Genomic DNA, 22,837 nt, shown 5'->3' on the forward strand with positions numbered 1-22,837 from the left:
TGTTCTGGACTACTTCAATGGCTAGGGAGAGGCAACAGCACAGGCAGCCTCAGTATCCAGTGAAAAATCATGCACACAAGAGGCAGAGTGGTTTTACAGCCTGAATATTACCCAGCATTGCATAAACATCAAGGATCTGAATGTGGCCTACAAGGCAATTAAGGACAGAAAGCAGAACTCTGATAGCCTTCCAGGAACTGCCCATGTGACACCAGCACAGACCCAATGGCCAAGTACCAAGAAACAAGTGACTCCTACCAAGAGCACGTGCTCCTGTGAACAAATGCATTACAGGCATTTTACAGGCAGGGCTGGGCACAAAGGGCTAATCTCACAATCAACAACCATCCTTCAACTCCTGAGGACACCCCAGTTTACATGGGACCACATGTAAACTGGGGACAGGAAAACATGACACTAGTTTTACAAAGTGATTGGTATTGCCTGCTGACAGAAGTGATGTGTATTTTTCATTCTCACTCGTAGGCTCCACCAGGTTGGACATGTGATGTTTGGAATTCTGTTTTCCTTCAGCACCAGTTTCAAATTCTGTCCACCCAGAGGTCAGCTCTTAGAAATGCACACCATGAAAATCTTCCCACTGGGATATGTTTGTTAGTCAAGTGCTCTATTGATCCACCAGAAAGTGTATGCTGCATTTCAGTCTCATATGGAAATAATCTAGGAAATCAGGGCATAGAGCAGGTATCGTTACTACAGCTTTTGTTTAACACTGCTCTCACCAAGGCTTTAAAGGAAAATTCAGTAATATATTTACTAATGTAGTCCAATCTACAGAATCTAAAACCAAAACACTGTCCAAGACTTATGGCTACAATACGAAAGGTAGAAGTAAGTGACGCATTGGACAGGACTGTTTCTGAGGCAAAAGCACAATTACGTCTCAAGAGGTCTAACATTCACTGTGAAACAATATTCATAGTGTGGTGAATGTTCCTTGTGCCCCCAATAAATATCAAATGATACTGAGAAAGTGGTTTAGTGAGGCTGTAACATGACACAGCAGAGCTGCCTGCATCCAAAACAGGGAGCTGCTCCCTTGCAGCCATGCAGAGCATCAGGAGGTACCACTCTGGTGGGCAGCAACTTCTCCCTCAAGGCTTTCCTCTAACCCCATCAAATGCCAATGTTTGCTCTTTCTTCTCTTTCTTTGTGTGGATTTGGGGCCCTTTCAGTAATGTCAGAACCACATGCTAAATCCAAATTTCATTCCCCACCTGGATTTACCAGGTCTTACTCCTTAGCACTCTCACCTTACTGTACTTCACTCTTAAAATACTGCAGAATTTTAATCCAGTAGGGATCCTTACTTCTGCTTTCCAGCTTCATGCCACCTCTCCAGCAATGCAGTGAAACACAGCACCTGTGGGCAAACAGGCAGTTCTCTGAGAGAAACCACTGACAGAATTAAAGGCATTTTGCAAAGAACCAGCGAGCAACTCAGTAAAAAATGTCCAGTTTCTCTGTCTTTCAAAACTAGAAAAAGATGGGGTTGATGTCCCAAACCCACAGGGTTACTATTTTGTATGGTGTCCATGGCAATGGCTGTTAGTGACTTTCTTTTTTCATACAAGGCCAGATGCTTCAAAACTCATTCACTTTAGGGTATTTCCCAGCATCTGGAAAATTTAGGACTTTAAAAGGGAAAGAGAAGTGTTCGGTGAGATAATGGAAATCTTCACAGAAGGAGGGAGGAATTTCTGGAAAGGAGGGAGTTTCTGGGATGAAAGAAAAAGGGCAGAGAAACTGAAGAGAGGGCCATAACAGCTTGATGTCAGATATGGAGCCAAAATAGACCAAGGAAGTGGTAGGAGAAGGACAGATGATGACAGAACAGAGCCAGGCCACATGCAAGCTGCCTGTGCAGATGGATAGAGCAGGGCAGAGGTGCTGCTGCACATTTGCCAGACTGAGGCTGTGCAGACACCATTTGAATACAAGCACCAGCAGTAATTTTAAATATACCTCTCTATTATAATAAGGGTAAACAACAATAAAGTTTTATTCTATTGACTGTCACCTCACAATTGCAATATCTGACATTTAAAGTAGTTCTTTCATGACCTAACCCAATCGCCCACAAGAAAAAACAAATGGCAAAATAAACAGACTGATGTCTGGGTTTCTCACATAATATCATTCTTTTCCCAGGTGTTTGATCATTTTCCCAGACCTTTCCTGAACCTTTCCCATTTTTGGATGGGTTCTCTGAACAGCCAGTTATTTTAATAACAACGTACTGGTGCCAAGTGCAGCAATAATGTCACCTCTCTACTCCTACTCCGTGTTTCCATGTGCATGTGCTTTGCAAAGACTGCATTAGTCTTTTCAGCATCAACAGCACATCATGAGCTCATGCTCAGCTGATTATGAAATCCTCTCTCCCCCTCTCCGAGTCTCAGTGAGTCACTGACTGGCAATATAAAATCTCCCATCCAGTTTGGTTTCCAATTTATGGCCTGTATATTCATGACGAAGCTGAAGACATGCTTCGTGACAAGATTAAACACCAAACTGTGTGAGGAGCACAAATACTGAAATCTCTTTTCCTGCATCTCTGTCTTGTCATGCTCTGGTGTCTGAAGGAAAATAATCACTGAGTCTTTCCATCGTGAAGAGGTTGACTCAGTGACCCTCCCCTGTCCAGTTGAGCATTTTAACAGAAAAGTTGGAATAATGTTATGTATGTCTCTCTGTGTCAAGCTTGAAGTAAGATAGAAGTTTTAGGAGTAAATGAAGAAAGGGAAAATGGAAGGCAGACAGGCAATGCAGCCATGTAGGCCTTGTTTTCCTAGGAGACAAAACTAAATATCAGATGTGGTTTTGTACTAAAAGAATATAATAAATGTCTTGGCCTAAATTGTTCCTTGCTGGTTTTATGGTGGAATAGTGTAGCTGAAATGGGGTCCTGGGCCATGGGCAGAGCTAGGGAGGCACTGGGAGAGGCAAATCAGGGACAGCAGGGGCTATGGGTGCCTGTGGGCTCCAGCAGGGCAGGGATGGTTATACATGGAATGGTAGCAAAGAAATGGGGACAGTGACTGGAGCTCCTTGTTCTCCCAAATGTTTTGATAATAGTGCAAGGAAATGCTGCCCTGTGCTGCTGGACCACACGTGGACTTCTGCTGTTCTGAAGGCAGTGAGGTAGGAGTCACTCATGGCACCCTGCATCAGGTGTCCCTTCCTCCAAGTCTTTAGCTTGGTTCCCATCTGCCATTTGTCCCTGTGCTCCTCTGAGTTTGAGGAAATGGGCCCTTGATGGGCTGATTGCTCCTGGGAGCTGCCGGGGCTGGGCCTGTCCTCCTGTGTTCTTCTGTGCTCACAGATGTGCTTTTAGTCCATATTAATACAAGGGGCTTGCTGTGCCTCTGCCACCTCCTGCCAGCTCTGCCTCCCTCTTGACAGCCTCAGCAGCAAGGTGATGCTCAAGGTACCACACACTGCTCTGAGCCCATCCCACACCATGGCAAAACTCAGCCTTCAGCAGTGAAGAGCATGATTCAGTGACTCCCATGTGCCCAGCTCCATCCTCATGGCCTTTATCTTCCCCCGTTCCCTCTCCTTGGACAGAAGCACCTCCACTTTTCCAACTATCCTGATGTTGCACATTCTTTGTCACTCAAAAAGAGCTCATTTCTTACACAACAGCCTTCACTATCCTGTGGCAAACCCTCTAAACCAAAGATTGCATCAAAACTACACCAAGAGTAGTAAGAGCTGGAGAATTCAAATGAATACAATGGCAACATTTTTACTAAAAAAAGGGAAAAACTCCTTCCCTTCCCTTCCCTTCCCTTCCCTTCCCTTCCCTTCCCTTCCCTTCCCTTCCCTTCCCTTCCCTTCCCTTCCCTTCCCTTCCCTTCCCTTCCCTTCCCTTCCCTTCCCTTCCCTTCCCTTCCCTTCCCTTCCCTTCCCTTCCCTTCCCTTCCCTTCCCTTCCCTTCCCTTCCCTTCCCTTCCCTCTTTGTTTTCTTATTTTGTTTCCTTTCTTTTCTTCAAGCCTCCTTCTTCCTTCAGTCTCTTCTGTTTGTTACCACCATCCAGAAAATGGTAACAAGGGAAAATCTAGGGAGGAAAAAAAATATCATAGCAAATACTCTAAAATATCCTACTGAACATTATGTCTATAAAGACTCCTCAAGTGGGAGGCAGCCTCCTGGGGACTAAATGAAGCAGATGGATTGACCTTGAACAGCAGCCAAACGCCCACACAGCCACTCGCTCACTCCCCCAGCAGTGGCATAGGGAAGAGAATGGGAAGAACAAAAGTGAGAATCATGGAATCATTAAGGTTGGAAAAGAACTCTAAGACAACTGAGCTGCTGGACAATTGAGCTGCTGGTTAGTTCATCACTAACTCATGCTTCCCACTACCACATCCACGTTTGTTTTTGAACACTGAGGAATGATGATGATTTCACCACTTCCATGTGCAGCCTGTTCCAATGCCTGACCACTCTTTCCATAAAAAATGTTTTCCTAATATCCCATCTAAACATCCCTTGGGACACCTTGAGGTGCTTTCCAAGTCCTATCACTTGTTGCCTGGGGAAAACACCAACCCCACCTGGCTACAGCCTCCTTCCAGGGAGTTGTAGAGAGTGACAATGTCCTCCCTGAGCCTCCTTTTCTCCAGGCTGAGCACCTCCAGCTCCCTCAGCTGCTCCTCATCAGACTTGTGCTCCAGACCCTTCCCCAGCTCTTTTGCCAATCTCTGGACACATTCCAGCAGCTCAATGTCTTTCTTGCAGTGAGGGGCCCAAAGCTGAGCACAGGATTCAAGATACAGCCTCACCAGTGCTCAGTATAGAGGGACAATCTCATTCCCCAGTCCTGCTGGCCACACTGTTTCTGATACAAGCCAGGATGCCATTGTTCTCCTTGGCACACTGCTGGCTCATTCAGTTGCTGTCAACCAGCACCCCCAGAAATGTTTGCAGATCTGCGTGAGGACAGTTTAATAAAGGAAAGCAAAAACCCCTAAACCAAACAACCCAACCCCAAAAAACCCCCAGGCAATTCAAAGGGGAGGACTCAGCACTTCCCACCAGCAGACCTATATCCCTCCATCTCCCAGCAATGGTCACCCTGAAAGAAAATGTCCCAACAGTCTTCTTCTTCTTCTGCCCCACATTTTCTTGCTGAGGTCAATGTTTTATGGCATGGAATATCCCTTTGGCCAGTTTAGGTCAACTGTACCTCCCAGTCTCTTGGCCACCCCTTGCCTGCTTGCTGGGGAAGATGAGTGGGGAAAAAAAAGTGAGCCCTGACACTGTGCAAGTGTTATTCAGCAGCAGCCACCACACTGGTGTGATATCAACATCACCATCAATCGTGATCCCCTCCTTGTCCAGTGACACATGTACAGATGTCATTTCCTTAGTCTGTGGGACACCCCCCAAACATCCATACATATGCAATCAATTAATTTGGTCCATGACTTGTGCTGCACCCTGCAGCTTTCCACATCAGATGGTTTTGCACAACACAAGAGGAAGCATTGGTAAACAAAGCATATTGCCTTTCACTTTCTGCTCTTTATTATACTTTTGGGCTTGAGCCACCTCCTCAGATGATGCTCTGAAATCTCTGCCTCCTGGTTCAATGGTTATTGGAATATTGAATCCCAATATTACCAGGTAGATTGCGCCTGGGCTTGTCTGACCCTTGCTGCTGGCCAAAGGCGGCGACTGTGGTATTTCACCTCAGAGACACTTTTGGCTGGCTGTATGTGGCAGCAGGCACTGGAACAAGTCCAGGCAAGGTGAGAAACTCAGTTTACTTCTGGTGGAAAGGCTTCAGGCAAGGTGAAGAGAAAAAGAGACAGATTCTGTCAGAGTATCCAGAGTTATATCCAGAGTTTATTCCATGGTCACAGACATCTGAATCTTTAGGTAACAGCTCCAACAGAATGCCGAGCACATGGTCCAGGCTCAATTTAAGGCCAGGGACAGGGGGAGGGAAGGGACAGGTGAGGCACCAACCAGGTGGGAGGGGCAGGGTCTCAGGGAATGAGGGACACCTAGACAGGCCAATCCCCTCTGGGCATAGGGGCATCTTTGAACCTGACCAACCACACGATGGCCTTACTGGAATGTTAAGACTGATTGACAGCCCAGCAGGGGGCAAGGGGGAAGGGGAAGAGAGGTATTGCCACACCTGGGAAGGGGCTGGGAAGTTTAAAACAGGAAATTGCAACACACTGCAAGAAATGGTGACCTCTTTCAGCATTCAGGGGCACTGGGAGTTCCTCAGAACCCACTGTGTGATCAATCCTATCCCCTTATTCCCTGTACCTTCAGTTGCATTATGTGTAGAGGTGCCCCTTCCTATGAACATCTGGTACATCTCAGACCCTTGATACCCTCAGCTCCACAATCCCAGAGGTCAACCTTGGGTCTTTCCAGGTGTTTTCTGCCAGAAGCTCCAGGTGAGCACAGAGCAGGTTTCTCACAGCTGGTACTCTCTGGACAGGTCCAAGGGCTACCACACAAACTGTCCTGTCTGTCCTGCTGCTGTTCAGTGACCTTGTCTGGACACCACGTGCTCACCAAAGCCAATCTGTCATTGGCCTCTCCAAATGGATAGGGGAGAGCAAATATAAAAAAAGGCTTCTAGGGCAAGAGGAGAGGTCAGTCCTAAAGATCACTCCTGATCACTCACCAGTTACCATCCGAGGCAAAACACTGTCTTAGACCCAGTTGGCTTTGGCTCTGGTGGACAAGGGGGAAGCTTCTGGCAGCTTCTCACAGAAGCCCCCCACTACCAAAATCTTGCCACACAAACTCAATACACTCAGAAAAGTTCTTAAAGATCACTTAATGGAAAGGACTGACAAGCTGTGATCCAGAATGTGCAGTTTCCAGAAATACTCTATGCCTTTTTATTAATTGGCAGAAACTTGATATTTATTTTACTGATCACATCCAGGGGGATGTGATGATGCTGCTGATCTTGCCATTACAAGCTTGGGAACATCTGTCCTGCAGAAGAATAGAAGGAAAGACTCCATGAGATTGTTCCCTGAGCACTGGGATGGCTGCAATGCAGGGGCCAAATGCCAGACTTGGCTCATGGTCATTGCCTTTATCACAGGTCCCTCAGGCAGAGCAGAACACAGTGATAAGCAACACAGCAGCCACCACAACTCTGTGTGTCACAGGGACAGCAGTGGGCTGTTCACCAGCTGCCAAGCACCCACCCAGCCCTCAGCAGCATGGGGGGAGGCTGGGATGAATAACAGCAAGAAAATCTGTGTGTCAGATGAAGGTGATTTCATGGGTGAAAAACAGAGGCAAAGACAGGCCACTGTCAGGCTGCTGCCTGGCTGGGGCTGTGGCACCTCCAGGACCTTCTCAGTGACTGCCCTGAGTCTTTTTCTTCCTATCACAGAGTGACAGAACTGGTCAGACTGGAAGGGACAGCAGTGGGTCATTCGGTCCAACCCTCTTGCTTAAGCAGGGTCATTCTAGAACACATTGCACAGGATTGTGTCCACCTCAATTAGTGCAGAGACTCCACACCTCTTTAGACAATGTTTCAGTGTAGGGTCACTGCACACTAAAGTTCTTCCTAGTCAGCTGAAACTCCCTGTGCATTGTGCCCGTTCCCTCTTGTACTCGGCACCACCGAGCAGAGCCTGATCCGTGCTCTCGACCCCTCCCTCAGACACTGCTGGACGCGGTTTCCCCTCAGCCCCCTCTTCTGGGGCTGAGCAACCCCACATCCCTCAGCCTTCGCCAAGGCGAGAAATGCCCCAGTGCCTTGATTAAACACCTTCCTTTCCCTCCGCTGGACACCGCTCCGCTCCCCGCGGTTTGTGTGGCGGTGTGTGGCAGCGTGAAGCAGTGTGGGTGTGAAGCAGTGTCACTATCCCAATGTCGCTGTCCCGGGCCGCGGCCGCCGCTCTTTGTCTGGCTCGCCCCCCGCCCCTGCGCAGTCACGTGCCGGGGGCGGGGCGCGTCGCGCGGCGGTGACGCGCGCGGGGCGCGGGCAGGATGGGGCGGTGAGGGGCGGCCGTGCCGGACAGCCCGCGGCAGCCGCGCCGGGCCCCGAGCGAGCCGAGCGGGCGGTAAGGACCGGCACCGCGGGGGAAGCGAGGAGGGAATGCAGGGGGAGCGCGGGCGGCGGGGCTCCGGCGGCCCCCGCACCCCGGCCGGGCCTGGCGGGGCGGCGCCCGCGGCTCTGCTCGCGCCGGGCCCCGCCCGCGGCCGGGGGTCCGGCGGGGCCTCCCCGGCTGTGCCGAGCGCTGTGGCCGCGGCCCCGCCGCTCCCGGCCCCCGCTCGCCCTTGGCCGCTCTCGGCGCTGGCGGAGCTCGCAGGGGAGCCCCGCTGCGGAACGGGGGCCGGTGCCGCTCCCCCCGCAGTGCGGGGCTGGCAGGCTCCGAGCCCGCATCCCGGCAGTGCCCCTCGGCAAGGGGGCTTGGGCTGGTGCAGGGAGCACCGCGGAATGTGGCGGTGATAGCGACAGTACTTGCACAGAGAGGTTTTTGGTGGTTTTTTTTCCTTTTTGATAGTGACTGAGCTGCAAAATAAAATTAGAAACCAGCTGTGACTGAAACTCAGTGCTATGAATGCGACTATGAGTGCATAGAAATACTCAAGATGAGGTTTTGTTTATTTTTTGTTTGTGCTCATTTAATCTTACTTGCCCTTTAGGCCATGTTTATCTGTTCTTGATAAGGTAAGTTCCTCTTAGTTTCCCTTTTCTTCACCCGAGGAGAGCACACATGTTAACTATAGGTAAATTAAAATTTTGCTTAAAAATTATGTGAAGGAATTACAGTCTAGCAGAGTTCCAGAGATGAGCACTATGGTTTTTTCTTATTATGTTTTGAATTAAGGTTGATGACAGATATTTTTGAAGGGAAAGAAATCTGAATAAAAGTATGTATGAAGGGGTTTTTACGCCTTTTTTTTTTTTTTTGGGCCCTGCCTGTATTTCTGTAAGCTAAGCAGTTAATACAAAGTCAGGATCAAAATTTTGCATCTTTTCACCCTCTGGAATATATTTGCTGTCAATGACACATTTTAAACAGCATAATGGGTTTTAATGCAACTTTTTTCCTTTCTTCCAAGGTGGTGGAAAAGACAATATCAAGATGAGTAAAAAGCCTCCAAATCGTCCTGGAATCACATTTGAGATTGGTGCTCGTTTGGAGGCACTGGACTATTTGCAAAAATGGTATGGAAGACATTGGGTGGTGTTTGCTGAGAGCATAATTATTTTGTGTTGTTTGTGTGCTTTGATAATTGATTATAAAAAATAGTGCATCTATTATTTGTCAATTTCCACATGTGAACTTTATGAGTTTCCACCTAAGTCTGATGAAAGTTTTAGCTTTCAGGAAAATATTTTCACTTCATAAATCTCAAGCTAAACTTTCCTGTGGGTTTGTGTTTGTGCTCTTGGTGGCTTGTGCAGCTGTAGGGAGCAAAGAGCCTTTCTGGAGCAGTGTGGAATTCAGTGTCATGGCCGAGGTGATCGGTGTGTCAATGAGGCAAACTTCATGATCAAAGACTTCTTTTGTCTTCATTTGAAGGCATGCAAGGGGAGTTGTTTTGTGTTCACTTGTCACACTTGACAGGTCCACAAAACTGATTCTAAAAAAAAAACCAAGCCCACATCCTGAATTGGAGTTCATGGGATAGGCAGATGCAGTTGTGTTTTTATTAAACAGCTGGAGGAATTAAGTGCTTAAAACTGTGACTCCCAACCAGCCAGGCCTATTGTGAATTCAGACTATAAAATGGAAATTGTGGGCACAAGGACTATTGCTGCACAGCATGTGTATTGTGAAAATTCTGATGAAAAAAGCTGCTAGTAAAAATTTTATTAAAGCAAGTGGGCTAATCTGTTGATGTGTGCTGGCCATGCTAGTTGAGTTGGAAAAATCCCTGGTTTTGTTAGAGTAGGTGACTGAAGTAGTTGATGCTTCTACTTAGAAGTTTTTTCTTAGCTGCTCTCTGATTTATTAGGGCTGGGAAATGTAGAGGTATGTAGCTGCTTTTCTGTTGCATTCCTGGAGAGTTCAGCATCTTCCTGTCAATATCTGATCCTGGTGACTCCAAGTGATGTGAGAGGGAAGTCTGTGTGTTATTGACATGTCTGCTCCAGTGTTATGTGCTCTGTATACAAAGTATACAAAGTTGGATCAAACTTTTTATTTGTAGAGCTTTGATTTTAATTATAGGAAAAGTGTTTGTCTTAATAAATGGACTCTAACGAACTTGGTTTATAGAACTATTCTTGTTCTTACCTGTTGCTGTAGACTGGGTTTTCAGCATACTGAATGGCAGGATAAGGAAAACATCCAAAATAGAGGAATAAAACTTTTTTATAGCATATTCTGTGACTAGAGATAGTTGGTTATGTAATCAGATAACAAAAATTAGTATGTAAAAATAGCTTAATAATATAAAAAAAATTATTACTGAGTATCCAGTGTATGTTTGTGTCAGACCTGCCCAGCTTTTTCCAGGGAAGGGTTGCATGTCAGTACTGGAGTTCTTGTCTAGGTTTGGATTGTCAGGCATGGCCATATCACAAGCTCTGCAGCTGAATTGCTGGGTGTTTTCAGGAAGAATAGAATTTATCCTGAACTTTCCAGGATTTGATTTATTATCTGTACACCAGGTAGACCCAGGTCAAGTTTAAATACCTGTAAACTTCTGTGCTGCCATATACAGAAGAAAGTTAATATCAAAATTCAGCAGTTACAGCAACAATGAAAACTGGACTGCATTTCAAGTGAACTAGTAATACAAAATGAACTAATAATACAAACCCAAATATCTTGTGACAGAAAATCCACTGTTGTGCTATTATTAGGGTGTCAGGGGTTGTAATGATAGTCTATGGGATTTTTTTTTAGTTGGCTTTCTGTTGCATAAGGGAGTGGTGGATGTTTTTAAAATTCTTGCTATATATAATCTGAATGCATTCTGCTCATTTGCATGCAGAAATACATACTTCAAAGAAAATAAACTTGCTGAACTTACATGAAATCTCTTTATTATTATTTAACAAAAGCCAAATTGAAGAGCATTGCTATTGCTTAGCTCAGTCTGTCTACAAGTGACAAATTGAGCATACTTGCTGAGAAGTAGTCTTTAAAAAGGTTTTAAATTTTTTCTCCATTTTTCTGAAAGCTTGCTGTCATCTGATGGTCATGACTAGTTAAAATGTTAATCAAGAAAGGCTTCTAGAGGCTGTAAGAAGAAATACAATAAAATATGTTTTTGTTTTTTGAGGTACTTTTGCAGGTCTTTAATTTTCACCTGTGTAGTAGTTGCTGAAATTCAACTCCTGGCATCTGGTGTTTCATTTGTGTTCTGTAAACTTTTGAGATGTCATCAATGTACCTTAACTACTTATTGCTTTAAAGCCCTGTACTTTTAAATGAAGTTTTTGCAGAGGGTGTTTGGATCACTGGTGTCATTTGTCATGTACTGTGACAGAGTAGAAGAAAGCCTGGTCAAACTGGTCAGAAAAGACAAGACAGGCTGTCAATGAGCATGTTTAGTTTTGCTGTATTGCTCCTTTATCAAGCACAGCAGTTATGCTGGTGCAGGGGATCATCTTGCATAAAGAACTTGTACCACTTGTTCCATTTAAATCCACTGAAGCAAGCCATGAAGTGCAGCTCTAATCAAAACTGATCATCTGTCAGCAGATAATAAATGAGATAGCATTGAAAATTACAAAATAGAAATTTATTAAGTATGTGAAATGATCAGGGGCTGGAAGAGTGTATGACCTATGAAGAGAGAGTGAGGAAATGACTTCTTTAGCTTGGAGAAGGCTTCAGAAATCCCACTGTCAGCTTTCCAGTACCTACAGGGCTGTCATCAACCAGCCTTAGCCAAATCCTCCAGGTAGTTAGAGAACAAAACAACCAAGACACCAGGCACAAACTGAAATGAGATATTCAGACTAGGTTCAAGGAGAATCTTTTTCCTGTTGGGACAGTCAAGCAGTGGATCAGGTTCCCTGAAGTTTGTGGAGTGTCCAGCATGGGAGTTTTTCAAGACTGGGATGGATAAAACACTGGAAAACCTGGCCTGTTGCCATAGCTGACCCTGCTTTGAGTGAGAGGTTGGACTGGAGGCTTTCTGAGGTTGCTTTCAGTTTGAATTCTCCTGTGATCTCATACAAAAACTGATACATGTGCATGCATCCTCTACTGCCTCTCTTTGCTGACAGAGCAAGTGAAAAAGCAGTGGAGCTGCCCTTGCCTGCAAGTGCATGTCTGTGTGTAAGAGTTCTTGAGCTGTCAGCTCCCACAAGTAGGACACTGTCCCTGCAAAGCTGATGTATTTAAAGATGCATCTCTTCCTTTTTGTAATATTTTTGTGTGGGTTTTTTGGCTGTAGCTCTCTACTGGTTGTCCTGTAAGCAGCAGATACTGATTTGAAAAAACCCTGTTGTTTTTCTGATAGTCTTTATTAATATGCTCAATCTAAACTCTTAAGTTAGGTGATGAAGTACAGATAGATGGCCCTGCTTTCTAGAATGGAAACAGCCCTCTAAAATAGGTTAGTTGTTGGAACAACAGTTCTACCTCTTGGTGTATTTGATTGTCTGGATCAATTTCCACCCCTGCTCCAGTATGGAGGAAGTCTTTTCTCTGAAGGACTTTGAGAACTCTTACTTGGTACAGTCCTTGCTTTGGATTTCAGTTGACTGGGTTACCTGGCAGGTGTTTGAAAGGGAAGTGAAGTCTGCTTTATATTTAATACAATATATGTATAGTAAATGTAGGGACCTAGAATGAGGTGTTTGCAGGTTTTGCAGACTCTAGAACACTATTTGTGAGAAGTCAGTATGGAGGGTATTTGGTTTTATATCCTCTATGAGGTAGAAGGAAGCACTTTTTAAACCAAACCAGTGTTGCAAAGGCAGGAATTATGAGTGTTTTTGTAGATTTTGTAGGTTTAATCTTGGGCAAATTTAGTAATATTGTATTCTCTTTTACAGTCTGAAATGCCTGTTGTCCCATTTCACAAGGCAATTCGCTACTTTTTGGTCACTTTTGAAAGGTTAAAAGGATGATGTAAAAAAAGTGCTGTCTGTGTGGATGTTAATGTGTGTTGAGTGCAGTGGAAAAAATGTTCAGTGGTTTTTTTTTACACTGTAAAGAAGCGAAGTGGGAAGTTTTCAATTATTTTTTTTTATTGTATATATGTTAGAACACTGTTGTTGCCTGACCAGGGCTTCATAGTATTCATTTTTAAGCCATATTAAATTCTGAGGCTTTCCAAAAATATTGCATAATTCTAATGGGTTGGAACTGCCAAGATTGGAACCTGAGAATGGAGGGCATGCAATGTGTAAACTGGGCAGGTAAATTCAGCTACCAGCAGTTCTCTTGTTCCCTCTTGGAAAAGCAAGAGGAAACCCCCCTGAAATTTGGATGAAACTTCACTTGTGATTATTACATGCTCTTTCCAGCTGTTTTTGAAAAAGCACACCCAAAATGTGCAGAATATTGTTTCTTCCCATAAAAGAAACTCCTTGATTATTGAATTTCAGTGTGCTGGTCTGAGTATTTTTTTTTTTTTCTCTTTTTTTTGAAAAGTGAAGACTTTTGCCTCAAATTTTAGAGTGTGTTTTTCTAGTTTGTGCTGATGAAGTGTTGTGAGATCCAGCTGTATATCAGTTTCATTGTGATGACTTAATGTGGCTTAGTTGCTGGGGGAATTAACCTGACTAGAAAGTTGTTTTGGCCTTTAGATATCATTCTTCTTTGGTACTGTAAAGAATGATATTTGTGTCTCCCTTTGCAGTATTTCTTCAAATGCTTAATTGTAACTTTGTGATGGAAGGAACTTCCACATACAAGTTCTGAAGTCTGAGAGATGTAATCATCTTCATATTAATATTTTTAATTCATGAAATTGATTCTTTTCAGTAAAAATACAAAATCACCAGGAAGATCTTTTTGTGCAGGGGATAATTTACAAGAGTAAGTTCTGCAGTACATATGTTCTGGTCTTTTCCACTGTGGGATCAGTATTGTGAAATATTACTGTTTGTGCATATTTGTGGCACAATGTGTGGCTAAGTTTAGTGGATATTGAAGATAATAGTTTGTTGCTAAATACAGAGTTGTGTTTGGCTTACCTAATAACCAATTGCATATGGCTTGGGCAGTTCCATCTCTAAGGACATATCATGGATTTTTAGAAAGATGGTGGTAGCAGAAATCATATTTAGCAAAGAGAAATTAACCTGTAAATACCTTGAGCTTCTTGTCTCATCTAAAGTGATCTCTAATGAGAATTAACATTTTGCACCTCTTCTTTTATTAACTGATGCTAACTTTTTATCTTTTGATTTTGTATATATATTAATGTCTTGATTCTTGGCTTGCTGAGTTTTCCTTATAATTATCTTAATTTAAAAATATTTGTCTCTAAAGTGTGCTCTGCATTTTACTTTCCCCTCTTATGTGGTTTGCTCTTTCCATGTCAGTGCTGGATTTTCCCATTTTGTCCCTCCTGTTGTTGTCTCACAGAGTGCTTGGAGTGTTGCCTTGGCTGCTGCTGACCAGAGGAAGCTCCTGGCCATAGCAGGGGAGCTGCTACAGGGATGTGCCATAGTGGGAGCAGAGTGTTTGCATTGGACATGTGTAGGAAAAGGAGAATTCTCTTTCAGCTGCTTGGCCCTGAATTTTGTGAAACAACCATAGTTTTGCATCACTGGTGGCTGGCATGCAATAAAGCTAAAATTTTGAACTGTACTGGAAAGGGCAGCACTGTTCTTGGTGCTTGAATTTCTGATTGCTGCAAAATGAACTTTCTCTCCTTTGCTTTTCTGGTGGTTTTCCTTCTTTCCCTCTGGTAAAAGTCTTCTGTGTCGTCCTTCTGCTTGGGACTCCTTTAGGTTACATTGTTTTTCACACACTTGCTGTTGTAACAGTAACTTAACTTTTTCCTCTGCTTTGCTATTCTGGTGTTTTAGTGTCAAGTTCTAAGTCTGAAACTGGAACTCTCCAGAAGATGAAAAAAACCTAGAAACTTTATAATTAATTTTTTTATAATAAATTTCTAACTGTAGCAGCATATGGACTTATAAAGAAAGTATAATCAGAGGCAGGGCTTAGGAAAACCATTTCATGGCTGACTTATTTTCTTGAAGCCTTGTTCAGAGTTAAACCAGAATGTTGCTGCTGGGATACAGGTTTGACCCAAGAGTTTTACATTCTGTTTTAATGCAGTAGGTCATCAGTTTCACCTTTCTTGTTAGATTGTTGTTATCAGTCTACTTTAGAGGGGGAAGAGAGGCTGATCTTGTTTCTTTGAAAGATTTGAAAAAGTGATTTGAAAAAGATTTTATTAGGGGAGTGGCAAATCAGAGGCTTCAGTTTTAGACTAAAACTTTGTGGGTTTTTTTGGAAGTTCAGCAAGAAAAAGATGGGGTCTTAAAGAATGGATATAAAAATATTTAGTGTTTCTGAAATCTATGGATGAGCGAAATGCAACAAGAACTTGGAGTGTCTCTGAATTCTGGTGTGAGGGTGAAATGTGGCTGCAGTAGTAACCTAGAAAATCAGAGAGATTTTCTTAATCAGTGAGATATTTAAATGTTGGGAAGCTGTATACACCACTGCAGTTGAAGAAGTAGCACAGGAGAAAAGAAGGAGCAAATTGAGATTGACATCTTTTGTTTTAATGTGCAGTCCAGTTAGTAAGAAATAAGGAAATCCTGTACTTCTTGATAACTTATATTTTAGTCAGAACTTAGTGTTAGAGACTCCTTTAAGAGCACAATCAGTATTTTGGAGGGATTATATTCAAAATTGATGATGTTGACAGGTTCCCTGTATATGTCAGTTGCCTTTCTAGCTAAAGAATTTGCAGTAGGATTGGAAATTGGTTGCTCAAGCTCTGCTGTTTTACTATTGGCTCACAGTAGTACTTGGTTTGGAAAACAGGTTGTTAAAGGCAGCTGTCCTTTTCCTGTGGTCTTTCTTTTCCATACACATTGTTAACTTTAGAGCAGCCCTAATATAAATGCTGATAAAAATCAGTGATGTAATTAGCTTGCTTTATTTTTTAGGAGATTCTGTGCACTTTTGAATCTGTTTCAATACTTCTTTGAAGGGCAGAAGGAGCTGAATTCTGCCCGATTCTAATTTTCAATGTTGTTTATAGATTCTTGAACTAAATGTTATCCAATCATTTCAGTTACTTAGCCTTTCTCAGACTTAGAGATTTTTCAGTACAGAGTGTTAATACAACTTTCTGGAAGATCCTGTAGGCACTATTGTATCTAAACCAAGACAGAAACCTTTGAGACTTAGCAGTTGTGTTTAACACTCAGGTATCCATCTCGAATTGAGAAGATAGATTATGAGGAGGGGAAGATGTTGGTGCATTTTGAGCGCTGGAGCCATCGCTACGATGAGTGGATTTACTGGGACAGCAACAGGCTGAGACCTTTGGAGAGACCAGCTTTGAGGAAAGAGGGGCTGAAGGATGATGAAGAATTTGTTGTAAGTGGTACATTTATTTTGTCTTAGACTTTTGTAAGCTGCTCTACTTGTCATTAAATCTCTCTAGCACATAATACTTAATTTTTAGGAAAAAAAATCTAAATTATTTAAATATTAATTGCTAATTTTGTTTAAAATAGGATTTTAAACCTGGAGAAGAAGTCCTAGCTCGTTGGACAGACTGTCGATATTACCCTGCAAAGATTGAAGCAATTAATAAAGAGGGTATGTATTGCAGTGCTTCATTGGTAAGGCCTGCTTGAAAATTCTGTGCTGTAGATTTAGTCTGCTTTAAAAAGTGATATAGCTATAAAGTTTTCCTCTCTGCCCCAATATTAAGTGAAAATGTTTTTATATATCAAATTTAGTAAAATATTTGTCTTTTATCTGTATCAAATTTTAAAACCTCTTTTTTGTCTTCTCCTAAAAAACAAAATGCTTTTTAAAATGTTTTTACTGTTTCAATGATCAAAAGCTCCTGTGCACAGTCTGAGGACAATTTTGTGCTATTTTTGATTTGAGTTAATGTTCTATTTAAATTTTCATAATTGTCTTAGTTCTCTTTATCGAAGAAAAACAATGGAAATAGGAAAATAAGGGCACAGATTAAATACTTCACAGTGGTGGTATTTCTAATGAACATACAAAATTGACATTTTTACTGCAATTTTGAGCAAATGAAGACTTGCACGTGAATTGAACTTTTTCCCTAGAGTGGCATCTTAAATATTACATGATTATTTCAATAAATTATGAGCAGAAGTGACTCAATAGCTTAAACATGCTTGAAATTGCCCAGCTGGGCAAGGACTAACAGTATTAAAGCAGGGTTTCATTGAGTCCATCATTTATGGTTTTTTTATATCTCTTGATCCTGACTAGTGGTAACACCTGGTTACTCTTGTCATACAAAATAACATGGAAAACATAAAGCTTTCATAGTTACAAAATGTGTTTGTTTTTAACTATTCATAGTGATTCCATCAATCGTTTCTAGGAACATTCACAGTGCAATTCTATGATGGTGTCATTCGATGTCTTAAAAGGATGCATATCAAATCTATGCCAGAGGATGCAAAAGGGCAGGTAAGGATGCTTAAAGCAATTGCTTTGTTAGGTTTTGAGTAGTTGTTTGGGTTTTCATTGTTTTGTTTTTTTATATCATGAGACAGTAGAAGTGTCAGTAGCGCAACTAGATTGAAATCAGTCTTTGTCTAGGCCCTGCACTGCTTTGCTTCACTAGTTTATGGATGGTGCCTCAGAGTGTGCTGCTCAAGTGGCCTTGCCTCACTGAAATGTCTGGCTGCTGGACACTCCATTGCCAACTAATCTCTTCACAAAGCCTTGTCTTACAGAGTTTACAGAAGCAGGGACATCCAGTGACTTTTCCCTCTGTTGTCTTTTCAGGAAAAAAGCTTTAGCTTGTCAGCAGTCTGTGCTGCTGATGTTTTTTTTAAATTTTATTTATTCCCCACCCTCTGTCCATGTCTTTTCTTTGCCACTATGAGAGCTTTTTGCCCACATGTTCCTACAAACATGACTTTGGGGTTATTCCCTCTGTATGAGAACTTTGGGGCAATCAGACAGTTAATTATTTCTTGTCTCATAATGTCCAGTTGCTGTTAAAGAAGAGATGCTGAATGGAAGCTGAGGAAGGCTATGAAGTAGAGGCATGATTTAATCACTAGGCCTATCTTTATTTGTGAAAGGGAAACATCATTGAAAACTCTTACATGCTTTCAGTGGAAATGCAATTGCATTTATTTTGCATGGTAACTGTGTTTAATATTTAATGAGAAATTACTCCACTGAAACTATTCAAGACAAAATCCATGAAAGCTGGTCTTTGCTCTTAGTTTTCTTCAGAATACTCCTAACTTTGTAGACTTCAAATATTTCAGAATTACCATTGTAGCCATCCATATTGTGACCAGGGCACGTGGATAATTGGATTGGCTTGAAAGCATCTCCACATCCTGGCCTCCAGGGTAAAGGTAGCTGTATGGTAGGGTTGATCCACTATGCAAGGGACACTGGAACTTAGTGCAGACACCACTGCATTATTTAAAAGATGTTTCCTGAAGGAGATTAAGCTGAAATCTATAGTCACACTAACCCTGGCTTCTTGCTGCAGTCTTACAGTAACTCTGTAGAACCACTGTGTAGTATTTCAAGGAATACTGTCAGTATGGCAGTAACTTAAGAAGCTTGAGTGTTCCTTTTTCCTTACAAAAAGCAAAACTTGGGTAATGTGATTGTGACCAAAAAGAAATAAGCCTTTTGTGGCAGTGGAAAGAACTCCCTGATTCTGTCCTGTGCTTTTCCTAGGGAGCAATGTTGTGTCTAATCTTGAGTTACTACTCCTTAGGCCACAGGCAATCTCAACTTAAAAAAAAAAAAGTAAATCCATTACTTCACAGCCGTTATGTTGTCCAGACTTTGTTTGGTGGCAGTCCAGCTCATCTGTTATTTCTAATTTTTCTCAGTAGTTGAGAGTTATGGTGCCACTTATGCATCTCGGGGATTGAATGTAGGCTGCTTCAATGAAATCTTGAGAAGGAATTGGGGGCACAAATTTACACTTTGAGATGGATTTAGAATTTTAAGTTGTCTGGATACAAGAACACCTCCAACTCTGCTTTCTGTAATGCTTATTGATACTAGTTGTAGCATTTAATCCTGCAAAACAAGAAATAAGCATCAAAGTCTGTGGCTTTCAAAGGCAAGATATAATTTTTCTTGCAACTTCTTTGGCATATAATGGAATGGAAAAATGTTCATTTTTTAAAGTGTTTTTGTGTTATTTCAGAATAAAAACATGATCTAAGATTTGGTTGAAAATCAATTCTCTGAGGCTGAGCTTTGCTTAAGCCTCAAACTCCCATGGATGTTTTTGTTCTTTTGCATTATGTGTTTTATAAGAAAATATTTACTAAAATTTATGTATAGGTTACAAAAATTGCAAGAGTGTAAACTGATTGGAAAAATTAAATAGATTTGTCAGATGCAGCACTTCATGCCTCATTTAAACTTATAATTTGTATTTTCTGCATATCCAAACTAAAATATACATTTCCAGAGATGAGTGTAAGCTTAAGAAAGTTCAAGTTCTAGTGCATCAGTAAGTCTAAGAAATTTTAAGATCTTCGTGGAAGGTGTGTGCTAAGCATGCAGAATTCAAATTACTTGAAGGAGATAGAGATTAGTTAATACTTTGATTTGAGCTTAGTGTGACTTGAAGGAAAAGACTGTAGATGCTGTAGCACTCAAATTATTTCTGAGTTGCAGCAGATGTGTGTTTTAATAAAATTCAGCAGTGAGGATGGAAAGGCAAAATTTTTAAAGAGTGAAAAATATTTGTCTCAGTGACAATGAGCCTCAGCCTCAATGAGTCTCGAGGCTCAGCTGTGGTTCAGATAAGTACAAATTATTCAAAATCACACAGATCTGTCACTAACATAGTACAGAGAGGGGAAAAAGGGATATTGAGACTGCCCTTGTGAGAGCACATATGAAGTGTTTGGATAACTTACTTTTTCTGTTTCATGTTTTTTGTTTTATCTTCGATGTAATCAGGCGCGCGAGAGGGAGCAGATAGCGCCGGAGCTGAGATTAGTGACGGAAATCGAACCAAAAGAAGTGAGTTTTGAGGAGGGATTTGAAGGAGAGGGAGGGGACTTGGCACACAGGAAGAGGAAGCTGAGGAAAAAGCATGGATTTGCGAATGGGCCAGAGGAAAAAAGAAGATGTGACAGGAGACAATGTGAGCCGAGATGTAGGTGGGGCAGACTGTAGAATTGAAAGGTGAGGGTAAGGAATCCAGGCTTGATGTGGAATCAGCCAGTCTATAGATTCATGTTTTATGTATGTGAATGTATGAACGTGTGGGAGTTGGAAGTTATGGTGTGACAGAAGAGGAAAAAGCAGCTGAATCTTTAGTACTGTGGAGAAGCAAAAAGGTGGTGGTTGTAGGCAGGTGGAGGGAGAGCGATGGATGTGTGAATTCTGCTGCTGACGCAAGGGTTGGATTTTGGAAATTCTTCTGGTTTTGCCTTCCCACTCTTGCAGGATTATGGTTACACAAGGAATATTTTAAAATGCAAGTTTTTTAGCCAATTGATGTGTAAGGCTGTTAAGTAATTTCTGCTTATGTATTTCTTGATCGTGCAGTTTCCTGTGTTTTGATTTAGTGACTCTAATTAGCATAATGACAGTTTTCCTCAGTAGTCATAAAGTAATGCTTTGTTTTCTAACTGCTGTGGGTCATTACTATTCTCCTGTCAATTTTCTCAGCTTACTGGAAAGCTGAATTTTAGTAAGCAAGAAAAAGAAGGAAATACACATTTTGGATGTATTTTATATTTTTTTTAAAGTTACATATGTAAATGAGAAGCTCACTAAGGTGAGGTACTGAGGGAAGTGGGGTATCAGGCTGGATGATGCAGAGTAGCTGGTTCAGTTACACAACTACTTCCAATAGAGAGACATGTCAGGAAATGAAAGAAAAGTAGGGAAAACTTCTCTTAGAAGGATTTTGCTTTTACTCTGTTAATTTCAAATGTGTTCATATTTGGGTCCTTGGCTTTGTATGATCTGGGAAATTGTCCTACTGTTAAAATTTCTAGCTAGTTTCTGCGATATCTATGATATTTTGTGTCCTGCTATTATGGTTGATAGAATAGATAACATACTATTAGCCTGAGGAAGATTTCAGAATTTATCATGCTTCAGGATCCCACTATTATTCTTCTATTGTTTTGTTAATTTCTTGGTAAAAATTCTGAAAAAGACACAAATGTATCATTTTGAAGGAGGAATTCCTGTGCTCTAGAAAAGAAATATAGTCACCTTACCATTTTAGGTGCTAAATAATTCTCACATGTCAGGAGCTGTGCTGCTGAGCACTCAGCAGTATTCAAGGTTAAAAGGCAGGCATTAACTGTGTCACTTTAGTGCCTGTATGTTTACTCCAGAGCCAAAACAAAAATGGACCCACAGAGTTTCTGAACAATTCGGAATCACAAAATTGTTTTGAGTTGGAAGAAATCTCTTGTCATAATCTCGTCCATCCCAACTACTTAAGGTTTTCTTCACTGAGTTTAAATTTACATGTTAATCTTGGAAAAAAGTATAACTGTCACCATAATGAATGTGTCTCTTCTCTAGTTTCTGAGTGTTCCACCTTTGTTTGCTTCATTGTTATGTGTCCTGCTACTGTAAGCTCCATGTTGTAAGAACAGTATCCAAACAGTGAAATGAAATAAAAAGAAAACCACAAAACTCCTTTCAGTGTGGCACCAGCTGCACTTAGACCAGGATGCTTGGCTCAGTATTGTCTTTTGAAGCTTGGTATCTTCTCAAAGCTTGTGATTCCAGGGTGCTTAGCTTGACTGAAAATTAGGGTGCTCTTTAAAAGCTGTTTTCATGCAGGCTGCACTACTTCCCCTTCCCACTTTTATCATAAGATCTCATCTCCAGCCATGTTACTGATCTCTTCATCCCTTAGCCAGGGTACAGTGTAAGACTTCTATTCTCAGGTCTCCTAATTCCTCACCACCACAAATAGCTCAATCTTTTCTTTGTCCTGCTGGATGGGCAAGGCCCTGGATGGACTGGAGCTGGTAGGTGTGCTCATTTTGGCTGCCCAAAAGAGAGATTTGTGTGCTTGCCTGGCTATGCAGCTGGCACTTAGACACACTCCTTTGTGCTGGTATGTCACCAAGTGGACTCAGTAGTTGCCTGTTGTGTGAGCATTACCAAAGTGCTTCCAAACTTTGCTGCTGGCTAAAAAAGTGTTGAGTGTCTGTATCTTGCACTGACAGTGTGGACATGGAACACTTTATCTTAGAGGAATCAAAACTGTTGCTGTTTCGAATTACTTAAGTTGGTGCAAAGAAGAAGCATAATCCATGTAAAGCAGTGATCTAAAAGTATTGAACTATGGAAAAAGGAAAGCATGATGCAAGGAGAATTAACTCTGTATTGGTGTTATGATTTCCTCATATGTCAAAGAAGGCAAAGAAACCCTCAACAGAACAGAAACTTGAAAGGTTTATAATATGTAATGAGTGGTGAAAAGGTTGCATTGGAACAAGATCTGTAAAATCAAGCTACTTTAGGTATCTTGTATGATGACAGACCAACAAGGAGATATTCCAGAATAAAATAGTCTGTTTGCAGTTGGAAAAAAAAGGTACTATTTGTAAAGCACTCATGGGTAACTAGACAAAATGCTTTTTTCATATTTTTTTGTGTGTGGTAGTACTTGTAATTCAGAGCACTCAGATGCTTTATTCTGACTGGTTGATCATTTCTGCTG

The 22,837-nt window shown here is 41.9% G+C and overlaps 1 protein-coding gene across 3 annotated transcripts in view; it reads left to right on the top strand.

Moving 5' to 3' along the window:
- The first annotated feature begins 8,009 nt into the window (after positions 1 to 8,009).
- Positions 8,010 to 22,837, top strand: part of PHF20L1 (PHD finger protein 20 like 1) — a 57,121-nt gene continuing 42,293 nt past the window's right edge. The window contains exons 1-6 of one of the 3 annotated variants that reach the window (XM_059489158.1): positions 8,010 to 8,091; positions 9,098 to 9,203; positions 16,347 to 16,518; positions 16,659 to 16,743; positions 17,516 to 17,604; positions 20,095 to 20,157. In XM_059489158.1, the coding sequence (XP_059345141.1) occupies positions 9,121 to 9,203; positions 16,347 to 16,518; positions 16,659 to 16,743; positions 17,516 to 17,604; positions 20,095 to 20,157 (492 nt within the window). In that variant the 5' untranslated portion in view covers positions 8,010 to 8,091; positions 9,098 to 9,120. Of the gene's footprint in view, positions 8,092 to 8,633; positions 8,703 to 9,097; positions 9,204 to 16,346; positions 16,519 to 16,658; positions 16,744 to 17,515; positions 17,605 to 20,094; positions 20,158 to 22,837 lie in introns of those variants that run through there. The other 2 variants (XM_059489167.1, XM_059489177.1) reach the window with 2 other exon arrangements.

Source organism: Ammospiza nelsoni, chromosome 1, assembly GCF_027579445.1.
Source record: "Ammospiza nelsoni isolate bAmmNel1 chromosome 1, bAmmNel1.pri, whole genome shotgun sequence".
NCBI lineage: Eukaryota > Metazoa > Chordata > Aves > Passeriformes > Passerellidae > Ammospiza > Ammospiza nelsoni.